The sequence below is a fragment of the Brachycentrus maculatus genome, unplaced genomic scaffold, assembly GCF_059751285.1.
Source record: "Brachycentrus maculatus isolate JH-2025_06_01 unplaced genomic scaffold, ASM5975128v1 h1tg000475l, whole genome shotgun sequence".
Taxonomy (NCBI): Eukaryota; Metazoa; Arthropoda; class Insecta; order Trichoptera; family Brachycentridae; genus Brachycentrus; species Brachycentrus maculatus.
The window spans coordinates 1602799-1618997 of record NW_028281222.1 but is presented as its reverse complement, the minus strand read 5'-3'; the positions used below and the strand labels follow the sequence as shown (position 1 = coordinate 1618997).

The window sequence follows — 16199 nt, the reverse complement described above, 5'->3', positions numbered from 1 at the left end:
GGAAACATCGATGTGATTTTTGCGTTTAGCATTTAGATGGAAAATAAATAATTATTATCATTACTATATTCATTAAGTGAGTACTAAATCTCCCGAATCGATTGAAAACTTCTTCTTCTTCTTCTTTTAGGACTAGGTCCTGTCATTCTCGGGTCGCTCCTGGGAGGTGGAAGACCAGCTATCCTTCCATCGTTTAGGTGGTCTTCCTGGGGGTCTGATCCCGCTTATGTTGCTGTCCGCTGCCACCCTCACCACTCGATCCGAACTCGTTCTTCTCACTTGATCTCTCCAGAAACGTCTTCTTTCTCTTCCCCATCGCACAACATCTTCAACATCGCAGATTTTTCTTATATCCGAGTTTCTTACTCTGTCGCGAAGTGTTAGGCCTGCAATGGGTCGTAGAGTCTTCATTTCCGATGTCCTAAGAAGGCTTTTTGTTCTCGCGGTGTCGGCTCTTGTTTCCGTGCCGTATGTCAGGATCGGTCTTACGGAGGTTTTATAGATCCTCACCTTACTCTCTTTCAGCATGTATTTGTTTCTCTATACAAAATTTTTTAAGCATCCAGCTACAGCAGAGGCCTTATTTGCTTGCTCTCTTACTTCATTGTAGAGGTAATTGCTGCTGGACACTTCGACACCCAAATACTTGAATTGCATAACTTCCTCTATGCTTTCATTATTGATTGCAAGTTTGCATCGTATTGGGTGATTGATAACTGCTTAATATAATAAAACAAAATAAGAAACAACAACTAAAACAGAAAAAAACACTTAAATGATCAATTACACTTTTACAAAAAGGGAAACTTTAAGTAAAAGTGTAATTGATCATTTATTTATAAATACTACGGGAGAGATGATGAAAGCAGATCAACTAACTGACAATTGCAATACTGAAGTCTAATGCAGCCATTTGAAGCTGCAGCTTTTCATTTGCCCCTTCTGGAAACATGTCATTCGATGTTTTATTAGACCATCCCAGTGTGTTATGTATGCCAAAGCAAAAATACCACCTAGGGATGGAGTAACTGCATGAGGGCTCTGTTTCTGATATTGTAAGTAAATTTTTCTGAGCTTTGTTTAAACTTAAAATATTAGGTTTTAAGAGTAAGTCTATGACATGCCAACATATTAGACCGCAAGCAATGGGCTTGGCACTGTCATCTTATATGCTCATCATTAGTACAATACTTCTGTATGATATGTCCTAAATATTTGTAGTCATCTACCTGTTTAAATTCTTGGCCATGCATAAATACTGGTGGTACTTATAATATATATTTATTGGGTTGAAACACAACTATCTTGCATTTTTGGCATTAAATTATATGGAAAAGCATTCACAAATGGTAATTAGTTTGTATAAGCTAGCTTGCGATGGTGTCATGGCTATGAGATGGCATTCACCTTCCCTTCTTTTATGGAGCAACCCGCATTGCCTTGTTTAATATTTCATAGAATACATCCGTGTAAAGGCTAAATAGGTTGAATGAGAATGAAAATTCCACTTTGTTTATGCTCCTAACTTTTTTTTAAATGTGGGTTGATTCAAGGGAAAAACCAAAATATTCATCCATGGGTATTCACAATACTATATCGATAAATTAAATTACAAGTAGCCCATCTCTAACCATAGGTACCAGAAATCGATTTTATCGTTTTGGTACTACCAGTTAAAAAAAAATAACAGAAACATTTGGTAATTGAACAAAGTATCTACTTCAATATATTGTTACATTTATGTTTTTATTTCCAGGTGGAAAAAATTTATTTATATACATTATTTTTTTATTGTATCGTAGTCGCACAGGAAAAAGTGACCAACTAACAAAACATAAAATGTTCAGGAGGTCACTTTTGCTTGACAAGAAAAAAAACATTAATGCAGTTTGTCATTTTATATTAAACTTCCAAGCTTTAATTCGCTTTGCGGTTTTTTCATGATATGATTTAGCTAGTAAGAAATCAAATAGTCAATGATCACGTTTTTATAAAAAATGCACTTGGTCACTTTGTCCTGTATGATTACAATATATTTTCTTTGTCAAAGATTTAAATGATTTCTCTAAAAATACCACATTGTTAGTGTCTTAAACTTTGAGAGCATTTCGAATAATTAAAAAAAAGTAAATTTTATAAAAAATAAATGTTAATATGCCATTCTACACAAATGAAAGAAAAAAAATGTTTGAATGCTTATTACAAGATACACATTTGCATGCAATATATTTTAACAGTGAACGTTATTTTACAATTTAAAATTCTTTTTACGATACGATAAATACCGAAATTGTAAAGAGAAAAAGAAAAAAAATATGTTTATAGCCTCGAGCCAAGGAGTAAATTCATACTTTTATTTAGAAGAAGAAGAAAAACGGGGATAAAACTATTTTGTTTATTTTCAACTGTCAGCTGTCAAATAAAAGCGTCGGAACTGTCACTTTTGTTGACAATAAAAAAATGTTTGAAAAAAATTATTATAAGTGTCGCATATGTTTATTAGACGCAAATAACAATGTTTCATTATACGGTGATGATATTTCGACGTCATATTGCGACATGATCAAAGATTACACTGGTTTCAATTTAGTGCAAAAAGATAACCTCCCATCGTTGATATGCAATTCTTGCCTCGCGGAATTGAACATAGTTATTAAGTTTATTTCAAAAGTGAGGATATCTTTCGAGAAATTTAAAAATGCTCAGAATTTTACCGATTTAAGTAAAAATTACGCCGTTTCTGTTAAAGATGAAGACGATGAAGATATACCGTTAAGTTTTATTAGTGGTGGGACTTTCCAGTGCGTCAAAGACGATCAGAAGAATAATTTTTTACACGATATTAAACAGGAAGATCTAGAGTTTAATGGAGACGATATATCAATAGACAGTTGCATGCCATGTGATACATATGCAATAGTATACTCAAATGGACATGACACGGCCCGTGGTACGCCCCTCGAAGGTCATACAGAACACCATCAAGATAATAAGAAATCCGTATCTCGTTTAAGAAGACGTATTTCTAGTGAGAAACTAGGCAAACGTTCTAAACTTAAAGATTTTTCCAGACTGAAGTACGTTAAAAAGAAACACGAGAATTCTGTGAAGTTCGCATTACTCAAATCCAAAGAGCACGGCCTCAAAAAGGACATGTTGAAATGTCTGGTGTGCGGTGTGGTAGTTCAGAATAAATCCGCTTCTATCGTTCATATGAGGAAACACACCGGGGAGCAGCCTTACCAGTGTAATTACTGCCATAAACGGTTCACTCAGTCGGGAACGTTAAACTCACACGTAAAGAAATCACATCCCAAGGAATGGACGAATACTTTAGCTACGTTAAAAAAGGATAAAAAGGTTAAGGAGCGAAGAAAAGACGCGACGTTGAAGTATAGCAGAGAAATCCCCGGCGGCGTAATGTGTGATTACTGCGGAAAGGCGTTCAAAAGAAAGGGAACGCTCGTGATTCATCTACGAACGCACACAAACGAAAAACCCTACGCGTGTTCGTTCTGTCCCCGGCGATTCCCCCAAACTTCCTCCCTGAAAGATCACACAAGAGCCCGACATACCGGGGAAAAACCTTACTTCTGCCACATGTGCGGTAAGCTCTTTTCGTCCCGCACCAACTTCAGAGTTCATCTGTTATCGCACGTCGATGAAAAGCGATTCAAATGCAAGATGTGCGATGCGACCGTCAAAACAAAAGAAAACCTCCGAAGACACATTGTCGCGATGCACACGGCCAAGAATAAAATTTGTCACGTTTGTGGCGCCGCTTTTGCCTTGACTTACTACCTGAATCAACACATCAAAACCCGGCACTCGAAGCAGCAAAGTGTAGAAACTAACTTCACAAATCACATCCACACTAAAAGGCAAACGGGAACTGTCACGACCCAGTGCGAGATTTGCAAGAAACCCTTTTCAAATCTCGAGAAACACATGCAACGACACAACGGAGAGCAACCCTTTGGCTGTGATTTTTGCCACAAACGATTCTTTCAACGAAAACATCTCGTCAGACACGTTAAAAAGCACCAGAACCAAAGCATGAACTTTGCGTGTTCGTACGACAATTGTACTTCGGCTTTTCCGAAGAAGAGTATGCTGAATTACCACGTGTCCCGGTTCCACACGAAGATCGCGTCGTTTGTATGCCAAATTTGCTCGAGGGCTTATTACCGGAATTCCGATCTGAGGCGGCATGCACTCGCCAATCACGAATTGAAAACAGACTCTTGAGTGCTTCCTAGCTGAGATAATTAAGACTGCAACAATCTTACTGAATTTCTGTGAAATAGTAATAATAAAACCCTTATCCGCAACCCAATGGTGCATAGGGCACTGCGTCATATAAACGCAGTGTTATCTTGATCTTTTACACATGAAGGAAAGGTGATCAGCCCTCCGCTTCAGGTACCAGTCCAGGGTAATATTGAATCAAAATTAATATAAAGCGAAAACATAAATAACATATTATGTTTAATGCGAAATGTGAGCCTGTTTAACTGAGTGTAGGCGATCAAAATTTTGAGTAATTGTTTATAAAGATGTTATCTTTAAAAAAGGACGTTTTTTCCGCGGCACACCAACTAAACACCATGGTATACCAGTGTGCCGCGGCACACACTTTGGGGAACACTGATCTAAGGCACCCTCAGAAACAGTTATAATTAACCATTTATATCTACTATACTTTACTTTTACTTATAGCCCTTATCCGCACCCAATGGTGCATAGGGCACTGCAACGAACCGACGCAGTGTTATCTTGATCATTACTTACATGAAGGCAAGGTGATCACTCGTGCGCTTCAGGAACCAGTCCAGGGTAATATTAAATAAATATTACATTGTAAAATCCCTGATATTTATTTTCACCCCCCTTGGGAATTGAACCCGGGACCTCCAGCACGGTAGCTAAACACGCTGACCATTACACCACAGAGGCGGACAACTATAAGATCATCATAACTAAATGATCTACTATAAGATTATCATAACTAAATGAACGATAATAGATTTATATTATCCACTGACACTTCGTGATGGAATTGCATTTTTAATTTATTATTAGATTAAAACCAATATTTTTAGCTTTTCCACTTTTTTTATTTGACCAGCGACCGGGTTTCGTCGTTACCGACATCATCAGACTGGTGAGAGGCTATACAAATTGTTATGTTATATATAAAAGAAGGCAGGAGTTGATAACCATGATTTGATATAATTTTATTGAGAAATTAATTTAATTTGAGTGAATTTAAATATTGTATGATATTAAAAATATTTTTTACAAAGGTTTTTTGTATTGAGAGCACGATTTTATATAAAGTTATAATAGATTTGCATTTTTTGTAAATGAATTTAAATTATGTAATGAAGTGTGGCAACCTACACATATAATGTACATCGAATATGGCAACTCAAGCTCAACGTAGCGAGCTACCTTCACGAGACCAGAAAAGAACGAAACGAGCGACCCCGCCACACTTCGTCGCCACTCGTCCACAGATCGACACGTACTTCAACTGTTCTCATATTAGAGTCACGCGATTATCCTTAAGTATTTTCTTGATTGTAATTTGATAGAACTAAATAAATTTGTGTTAAAAGTAATCCGCTTTCATCTTGCTTCCCTTCTGATAAATTAAAGTGGTATTCAACTAGAAACCATAGAAGTATCAGGAAATGCTGGTTGACGGCTCCTTCCACTACGCTGTGGTTGTCCGGGGGGAGTGCGAAGTTCTCTGAAATGTAAATTTCCCGGCAGTCATTTCTTATCGACAAGACTTTTAGGCATCTATTGTTTCTTTTCTAATGGGTAAAGTAAGGGAGAATGAATGAATGTGTGTTACTTGATCATTTAAATGAACGATAAGAAAGTATCCATTTTCATATTTCATCACTTTTTGATTGGGTTTTCTGTAAATTGCAGAAACGTTAAAATAACTTAAAAATAGGAGAAAATTATTTGATCTTATTAATTTATTCAAAATTTCAAATACTATTTTAGACTGTCCCTTGTTATTGAAAATGATAAATATTTACACTCCGAACAGAAACACAAGAAACCGTCATAAATTTTATTGTAATAACAGCCAGACAGTGTCTGGATTCAATACTCCTATACACCAAATGCAAAACCTCGGCAAAGATTTCACGGACCATATCGATATCCGAAATATGTCACTTCCTGACTATAAAGCAATAATAATTTTAAAAATTCAGGCTAATGAATAATTCCTTTTTTTTTACATGTTTATCCTTGTTTAGATAAGTACTTTTCGAATAAATAATGTACTTAAAAAGAGAAAACATTTTATTTTATCATAAAGTATACATTACAACATTTTGAGTGTGTCCAAATACTTGTACACAAAATCTGGATTATCTCCAATTACAGGAGTTATTTTCATATTATTTTTTGACATTTCATCAAAGATAGATAGTCTCTAGTGAAGTTCTAGTGATTCAAGAACAAGGTTTCTTAATTGGTACATATATATAGAACTTCCAAGAATTTGAGTAGTGTGGTTGTCAATAATGGGTAGAATTGGTGAATGTTACACGTGTGTAAAGTGATCACTTAAACCAGCCGATGACGGTCGTCAGCCCCGTAAATGCCCAGACTTCCATATTCTTCTTCATCTTTGATGAGATGTCAAAAAATAATAAGTATATATTATGTACAGATTGGCTATGACCGATAAAAGAAAAAAAAATTACTTGATATTTTTTTAATAACGCAATTTTGCGATTCTGTCTTATTCTATCCTCATTTCTAGCCATTACATGTTTGTGTTTTTTTTTTAATTTTAAACTACCTTATTCATAAAATATTTGGATATCCTATAGTTAAAGCATATTTCTATGTTCAAACCAATATAAACCCTTATTTATTCTTTTACAAAAATGTTAATAAAATTAGTATAAAACCACTCACCGAGATTTTTACGTCTACCGGTTTCGAGACGTACCCGTCTCTTCGTCAGGACAATCACTAACACAGCATGCAAACAATACTACCCTTCACCACCATAGCACCATTTACACACTCAAAACTACACAAAATGTCTAACACATATTAACATAATAACTGTGTTAGACATTACATATTAACATAATAACTGTGTTAGACATTTTGTGTAGTTTTGAGTGTGTAAATGGTGCTATGGTGGTGAAGGGTAGTATTGTTTGCATGCTGTGTTAGTGATTGTCCTGACGAAGAGACGGGTACGTCTCGAAACCGGTAGACGTAAAAATCTCGGTGAGTGGTTATATACTAATTTTATTAACATTTTTGTAAAAAAATAAAAAAGTAAAAATGACTAACCACAAAGTAAATGCTTTAAATATTAATAATATTGAGAATACAATATAAACCCGTTTTTTAGTAAACAAACATAGCGGTTTTTTTTCCTTATTTGCATTACTTGTTATAACGAAATACAGGCTGATCAAAAAATAATGCCAACATTTATAATAACTGCTTGAGGTAATTCAATTTTAATCTTAAAATGTGTGGGAAAATATAAGTTTTTTTGTAGTACCTATAGTATGTTTTGATGTGTGCACCATTCGTCGCTCTGCAAATGTTTAATAATAAATCCCTTACCGCACCCCAATGGTGCATAGGGCACTGCTTCATATAAACGCAGTGTTATCTCGATCGATTACACATGAAGGAAAGGTGATCAGCCCTCCATTTCAGGTACCAGTCCAGTGTAATATTGAATAAATATTTGAGTGAAAAAATCACTTATATTTATTAAACCCCCCTGGGAATCGAACCCGGGACCTCCAGAACGGTAGGCGAGCATGCTGACCATTACACTACGGAGGCGGACAAATGTTTAGTCTATATTTTATTTATTTATTTATTGGTGCATACACCTGTAAGGCCCTTACATATCGCTCACTCCTTTCAAGACCGTCATAAATCAAAAATCGACAATTTTCAGTTGTGCACGTTTTCGGAATGCCCAGAAAATGTACTATATCCCAGCAAAAGCGACATATTTTTAACTTAATATTTACCTGCTACAGGCCAGAAAGTGTTGTTTTTGCATTTTGAAGAAAATGTATTGTTTAGTTATTTTTTCAAATATGCTAAATATTTTCCAAATTGAAAAAAACCCTCAGGTTTTACCTAAAAAGATCTGTTGCACAGAAAAAAGTTAAATAAGTGGCTTGATATTTATTTTGAATATATTGTACTATATACGGCTGTCCAAATTTAAAACACAGTATGGGACATTTTTTTTGTAGTACGTTTTTTTGCATTTATGGACTAAGTAGACTCTACTCTACTAGAAAATGAAAAAAAAACGTACTACAAAAAAATGTCCCTTACTGTGTTTTAAATTTGGACAGCCGTATAGTTTTAAGCTTTAAAAACGTTCTCCTGAAAAATAATTTTTTTTGATTTATGACGTTCTTGAAAGGAGTGAGCGATATAGAATATAATATAGTACAGCAATATAGTGGAACGTAAGTACGACACAATAAAAATAATAATCATTTTGTATATTAAAAGCATTAATAACTTTGTGGTATGGTAATAAAACACTCTCCTTATCATCTATTGTTTACTTTGTGTAAAACCACTTTTATAAACACTTATTTGTGAATACCGGTTTCGGAAAATCATTCCATCGTCAGGTTATATATTTTTTTAAATGTTGGCATTATTTTTCTATGACCCTGTACGTATGCAGGTGTTGTGTACCTAACTGAAATTAAAATTCACTCTAAAAATAAAAAAAATAACTTAAAATGATGTTCTTCGGTTGCAATAAAACTAGGGTTGTCAAAATGCAAAAAAAAATTGCGACCAGTCAAAAAAATTGTTTTAGAATATCTCTACCATCACTGTATAAATAAACTTCGTGTCACTTAGCGATTAGTCAAAAAAAATCTTTTAAAAAAATCTTTAAAAAAACTCAAGGCATTTATTAATGATTTTGATATTTATTTATATATATTCTTCAAACCCTTATCCGTACCCCAATGGTGCATAGGGCACTGAATCATACAAACGCAATGTTATTTTAATCATTAACACATGAAGGAAAGGTGATCAACCCTCCGCTTCAGGTACCAGTCCAGTGTTATATATTAAATAAATATTACTATCTCTTCTACTTCTAACCCTCATCCGAACCCAGTGGTGCATACGGCGCTGCATCGTATTCACGCAATGTTATCTTGATTGTTACTTACATGAAGGCAAGGTGATCACTCCTGCGCTTCAGGGACCAGTCCAGGGCAATTTTAAATCAATAATCGAGAGTAAAAGCACTTAAATTTACTTTTACTCCCCCCCTGGGAATCGATCACACTATCCACTACACCACGGACAACTTAAACCAGCCTATGACTGTCGTAAGCCCTATAAATGTACAGACTTCCATATTCTTCTTCATCTATGTTGAGATGTCAAAAAATAACGATTGTTGGTTAGTTAGTTAGTTATTATCAAAGTTCTCAAAGATAATAAGTGAATGAAGTGTCGGGTTGTGGTCGCGTGGTTAGTGTCGTGGACTCTTGAGTCAGAGTTTCTCGGTTCGAACCCACTCTACCACAATTTGATACCTATTTCTAATAATGAGCCGCTCAGGCTCACAGAAATAGTATGAAATTGAAGTGTTTTTTTTAACATACAATATTTTGAGTGTGTCCAAATACTTACTCACAAAATCTGGATTATCTCCAATTACAGGAGTTATTTAATATTCTTTTTCATCTTTGATGAGATGTAATTTTTTTTTTTACTTAGTAAAAACGTAAATATTTCTCTTTTCAATAAAAAAAGAAATTTTGTTTGATGCGTTTCAGTGTATGTATGTTGCGCCCGTTTTGTTCACAACATCGCGCCCATGGCAGGAGTAAGCATGACACGGGCGCAAATTTTGTTTTTCCCCATCCTTGTATGAGGTCAAGATCCACGGACTTGCAAATCTGGTTATTTTCCAGTATGTGGGATACCTTCTATACCAGGGATAGCGAACCTGTGGCAACCGAGACGATTTTACATGTCATGCGAATAAAGAGAAAAAAAGTGATAATACAAAAAATTAAGAAAATCGTTTTAGAAATAGTGTTTAAAAAATATATATATATATTTAAACGACCATTTAAATAGACGATTTAGTACTGCTTGTATTCTATTAAAATCTACCAGCTATGAACCCGATATAAAAAAATGGCATGTAGCATTTAACAATAAAAATCTCACTTATATGAGATTTCGCGGTCTCTACATTTTTAATTACTGATTTCTTTTATTTTACTACTAGTAAATACTTAATTATTTTTTTCGATGTATTAATGACTTGATTATATAAAAAATCTGAAGTTACACAAATATTTGATGCATTTTTTTTCCATGGCATTTGGCACACGACATAATATTATCAAACATTTTCTTCTTCTTCTTCTTCTTCTTCTTCATCTTGTTGTAGGCCTTGTGGCCTGTTTTTAAGAGGGATTAGCCTCCTGCGATGTCGATTCCTAGCTATCGATCCATATCTTTGGTGGTCTGCCCGGGAGTCGTCAACCTTGCGGTTGGTCATACAGTGCAATGTAAGGGAGTCTGGATGGTTCCATTCTCCTCACATGCGCATAAAAACGCGTAGAATAAAAAATGTGGAATTAAATATGAAAAAGTCCAACATACTTCTTTACCATGGGGTAAGAAGAAGCATATCAGACAAGAGTCTTCGAGATAGAATAAGAAACGCCGGGATCAGGAAATATCAAATATTTGCGTAACTTAATTTTTTTTATATAAACAAAGCATTAATACATCGAAAAAATTAATTAAGTACCTATTAATGGCAAAATCAAAGAATTACATAAAAAAATGTAAAAAATTGAGAAAAAAAATTGGCACCCGGGCTCAAAAAGGTTCGCCATCCCTGTATTACACCATTAAAACAAGTTTGCTTGTCACCAAGCCTGTGAGCTGGGGGCATCTTCCCCCACATAAGGACCTTGACCGTCACAGTGTCAAGAGGCTTGTGATTCAAAGAGTTCAAGAGCTAATTATTATTTTTTTAAATCCTATTTGCCCTGAAGACAAGACGGATTCGGAAGAACAGAGATTGAGGTATGACAATACTATGACAATATTTGTTACTCTGAAAGTGCTATCACTAAAGATATTTTTTCCCCCTAGTCAAGGTGAAGTTTATAAATAATGTCAAATGCAAGCTACGAAGGTCATTTGTAAAATAAGGTTCACATATCGCTTACTCCTTTCAACAACGTCATACATAAAAAATCGTCAATTTTCATTTGTGCATGTTTTCGGAATGCCCAGAAAATGTACTATATCCCAGCAAAAGCGGAATATTTTAACATAATATTTACCTACAGGGCAGAAAGCGTTGTTTTTGCATTTCGAAGAAAATGTATTGTTTAATTATTTTTTTAAATATACTAAATATTTTTCAAATGGAGAAAAAAACCTTCAAGTTTTACCTAAAAAGATTTGTTGCACAGTAAAAAGTTCAATAAGTGGCTTGATATTTATTTTTAATACATTTTATTATTTCTTCTTCTTCTCCGTCTTAATCCTCATTGCTGAGGGTTGTGACCCTTGCAGAAGCAATGACTCTTCTCCAGTTATCCCTTGACTGCGCTGCACGTAGCGCTCCAACCACTGAGGTGCCTGCTGCTGCCTTAATTTGATCGGTCCATCGTGTGGGGGATCTTCCTCTCCCTCTCTTTCCCTCCAGGCTACCGATCACAACTAGTCGTTCCAGGCTATCCTCGTTGCCACGCGCAACGTGTCCAAAGAACTGGAGAATCCGTCGGGTACAGAAATTGGCCAGAGACAAGCCATCCAAGCGTAGTTCCTGGCGAATGGACATTTCATTATATTCGTAAACATTAAAAATTATCTCCTGAAAAATCAAGTTTTGTGATATTTGACGTTGTTGAAAGGAGTGAGCGATATGTGAAACAACGATAATATTCATACATGGGGTTAAATTCTTATACTATATAAAGTACACTGGATTATGGAATCGTTTTCAATTTCTTGCTTATTTTTCTTTTATATAAATAATTTTAATCATTCATCGTAAACTAATACAAATACAATTAAAATTTAATTTAAAACTTATTACAAATGCAAAAAATATATATATAACGTTGTTAAAAGGAATGAGCGATATTTGAAAAGTATACAGCTTTATAGTTTTCCTTAGTCCACATCATTATTATATGCATATTTTTCATGTTATACGCCATTTTAAAGCTACTCTGTTTTTCTACATAATTGCCGTTGCTGTTTTGCGGAACACTTTTGAGGACGATGCTCCAACTTCTGTATCCCCAAGTCATAATATTAAAAGTGGAAGGTTACCATGTACACACACAAATAAATTCACCCACATGCATAGTTTTTTTGAAGAAAAAAAAACCTCGAATAATATCTTTTTCTTTACAGAAACCGTTAACAAAATGATTTTCAAGATGCGGGCTACCTTCATCCTCGCCTTGTTTATGAATACTGTCAACTGCATCGTAATTACTCCTAAAGGAGAGTTCATTACTAGTTGTTTCACTGAGGACGATAACGGAGAATGCGATTACAGCAGAGTCAAGATTTGTGGGGATTTTTATGCCTGTGACATGGCAATTCTTTTCCCCACTCCAATCAAAAGGATCGGGTACATTGATGACCGTATTCTGGTAACTGAGGGCCCAAACACGCATGTCGTAGATGAAGAGACCTTCCAAAGTCAACAGGTTAAAAAGATCATCCCGCCCTGGGGAGAATTCATAGATAAAAACGGAAATAAGTACTATGTGGGAGATGGAACAACCTACGTCGGGCTCAATGAAACAGGCCAAGAGATAGAAATTATCACGACCGGAGAGTACAGCTCGAATCAGATAGTTTTAGACGTGAATGCCAACAGGCTGTTCATTCTGACATTCATGCGAGGCGACAAAAAGGACATCAGGGCAGGGTTCCTGTTCGCGGTCACAATAGATCCTTTGAACATCGTCGACGGTAAAATCCAAGCCGAAAAGGTAGACGGAGACGACAGTATCACCGCCATGGCTGTGCAAGGGGGCCTCCAGAAGCTGCTTCTGGGAACCAGGACTTCGAAAGGCCAAGGGAAACTCATAAGACTCAACCGACTAAAGACAGATCCATGCTCGACTCGCGATCTCCACAAAGCTTCAATCCACGACGTCGTCAAAGAAACGGAAGACAAATTGGTGCGGATCTTCGAAGAATCGGATGCTTTAGCGAAAAAGACCTGCTTGGAGCTGAAAAACAGCATCGAAATAAGCACCAAGGCGTCTTCTGAATTGGAGATCCTGGAGCTTAAAAGACAGCTGAATACCACTTCGAGCAAACTGAACGCGTGCACTTTCAGGGTTTTCGAGATGAACATTTCAGAGAGTTCCTCTTCGTCCGTCTCTACTCGCACCGAAGAAGCCAGGGTGTCCTGCGTTACCCAAAGGAACTCGCACGACCACGAAGACTATCATTACCACCACCACGGAAGGGAAAAGTGCCTGCCCGTTTCTGAATTCAACTGCCTCCAGACCAGAATCAGCCAGCTCGAAAGCGTGGAAAAGAAGCTGAAATCAGACCTGGAGTTTTATGCCAAGAGTTTCGGGGATTTAATCAAAGACCCACTGCTCGAGAACGAATTTCATTCGTTTACTGAAAACAGAAACAAACGCTTTCAGAATTGACTGAATCTGCTCGATATGATCTACGATTTTGCCTAGATCAGGGACGGGAAACGGAAACGTCCGACCTTACTATGATTCTGCCTTTTTTATAAAGAGAAATATTTTTATTATTAAAATGTAACTTTGTTTTAAAATCACTATAAATATTTTATTATAACTTAATTATAATGTCTACCGGCTTCGAAGCTTACCGCTTTATCAAGACTGATTGATACTTAATACAAGACGTATTAATCAGTCTTGATAAAGAAGCGGTTAGTTTCGAAACCGGTAGACATCATAATTAAGTTATAATAAAATATTTATAGTGATTTCAAAACAAAGTTACATTTTAATTATAAAATGGAAAATCACAAAGTTAGTGCTTCAAATATAAATTATATAGAAATATTTGTGTTTTTATTTCACAAATATTTCAATTTCATACTATTTCTGTGAGCCTAAGCGGCTCATTAATAGAAATAGGTATCAAATTGGGGTAGAGTGGATTCGAACCGAGAAACTCTGGCTTAAGAGTCCGCGACACTAACCACGGGACCACAACCCGACATGAATACTTTTTGACTTGTGCCTTTAATTAAAAATCTGAATTTACTTACTTGGTAGAACTCCATTTTATATTTTTTTGGTAATGTATCCAAAATAAAACAAAATTAATTGGATCGAATTCTACTTTTATTTTATAATACAGTGGAATCTCTCATAACGAGCATAATTCGTTCCAGAATTTTATTCGCTAAGCGAAACATTTTTGTTTTGACTGGCGCGAAAGTCCCGGCTCACAAGTTGATGTCGTGAAAATGTGACTTTACTTTTCTCTATAACTCGTTATGCGAAATGTCACTCGTTAAGGGAGTGACAGTGAACTTGTTAACAGTTGTTTTTGCTCGTTATGCGAATTATTCGTTATGAGAGGTTCCACTGTATATACAATGATATATAACGTGACGCGTTTCGTCTTATAACAACATTATCAAAGACTTCAATATTTGTAAAATGTCCTTATACAGTTACTTACAAGTATTGCTGATATTTAAAATTTAATAATATTTAAAAATAGCAGTTATTGTTAGCACATATCGCTCACTCCTTTCAAGAACGTCATAAATAAAAAAACTTGATTTTTCAGGAGAACGTTTTTTAAGTTTAAAAATATAATACAATGTATTAAAAATAAATATCAAGCCACTTTTTGAACTTTTTACTGTGCAACAGACTTTTTAGGTAAAACCTGAAGGTTTTTTCTCCATTTGAAAAATATTTAGTATATTTCAAAAAATAATTAAACTATACCTTTTCTTCAAAATGCAAAAACAGCACTTTCTGCCCAGTAGCGGGTAAATATTAAATTAAAAATGTGTTTCTTTTGCTGGGATATAGTACATTTTCTGGGCATACTGAAAACACGCACAACTGAAAATTGACGATTTTTGATTTATGACGCTCTTGAAAGGAGTGAGCGATATGTAACAGGGAGGAACCTATGGCACGCGTGTGAATATCTATTCAATCAGTCAGCTGTCAAACTTTTACTTCTATAACGCTTGGATAATAAAATAATTCTTCTCTAACAACTTTTAAGAAACGCCTGAGACATTACTATTTATTTACAACATTTTGAGTGTGTCCAAATTGTTCACAAAATCTGGATTATCTCCAAAAACCAAACTTAAACCAGCCTATGACGGCCATCAGCCTCGTAAAAGCCCAGACTTCCATATTATTCTTCATCTTTGATGAGATGTCAAAAAATAATATAACTATTTATCATTAGATTCCTAACTGTTCATCAAACCTCCTCCCTCTACCTTCTTCCCTAAATTCCCTTCTTCCTTTGCCCTCCTTATCATCTTTTGTAATTTATGTTTTTTTAAATGTCAATTTGTAGTTTATGTTTTTTTAAACGTCAAGTACTATCTACCCTCTGATTGCAAAAAGCTATAATATGGTATCAAACGTTTTTATCAATATAAAAAAATCCTTTAAGAACCCTTATTAATTCCTCTCCTTTCCTTCTCCTTCCTGCTAAATCTATTATTTTATATAATACCCTTTTTTGTTTAATCTCTGAATGTTTTTTAATAGTTTTATAACATAATTGTGGAATTGTTTAATTGGCTTTTTTTTAACGTAACTATTTTTTGTTAATGTAATGTAATGTTTATTATTGTTATTTTATTTATTGTTTCGGCATTAACTTTGTGGTAAGACATGTTACAATGATTAAAGAAAACACTTCGTTTTTACCACTTCCATCATTCAGGTCTGTATAATACATTATACAGACCTGAATGATGGAAGTTTAACTTCTGAAACATGTAGTCTATAATAAAACTCAAGTGGTAAAAAACGAAGTGTTTTCTTTAATCATTTTTATTATTGTCAATGTAACTATTGTTTCATATAATTTTTTTATATGTAGGCTGTACAATTCCCAAATAAATAAATAAAAATAAATAAATAAAA

At 34.9% G+C, this 16199-nt stretch overlaps 2 protein-coding genes across 2 annotated transcripts; both read left to right on the top strand.

Annotated features, from left to right (window-relative positions):
* The first annotated feature begins 2420 nt into the window (after window positions 1–2420).
* LOC148302142 (zinc finger autosomal protein-like) lies at window positions 2421–4364 on the top strand. Its single transcript, XM_088272098.1, has one exon. The coding sequence runs from the start codon at window positions 2461–2463 to the stop codon at window positions 4246–4248; it is 1788 nt and encodes a 595-aa protein (XP_088128224.1). The 5' UTR covers window positions 2421–2460; the 3' UTR covers window positions 4249–4364.
* Window positions 4365–10977: 6613 nt separating this feature from the next.
* Window positions 10978–16199, top strand: LOC148302141 (uncharacterized). The gene is made up of 2 exons (XM_088272041.1): window positions 10978–11118; window positions 12466–16199. Exon 2 carries the CDS (start codon window positions 12480–12482, stop codon window positions 13731–13733), a length of 1254 nt encoding a protein of 417 aa, XP_088128167.1. The 5' UTR covers window positions 10978–11118; window positions 12466–12479; the 3' UTR covers window positions 13734–16199.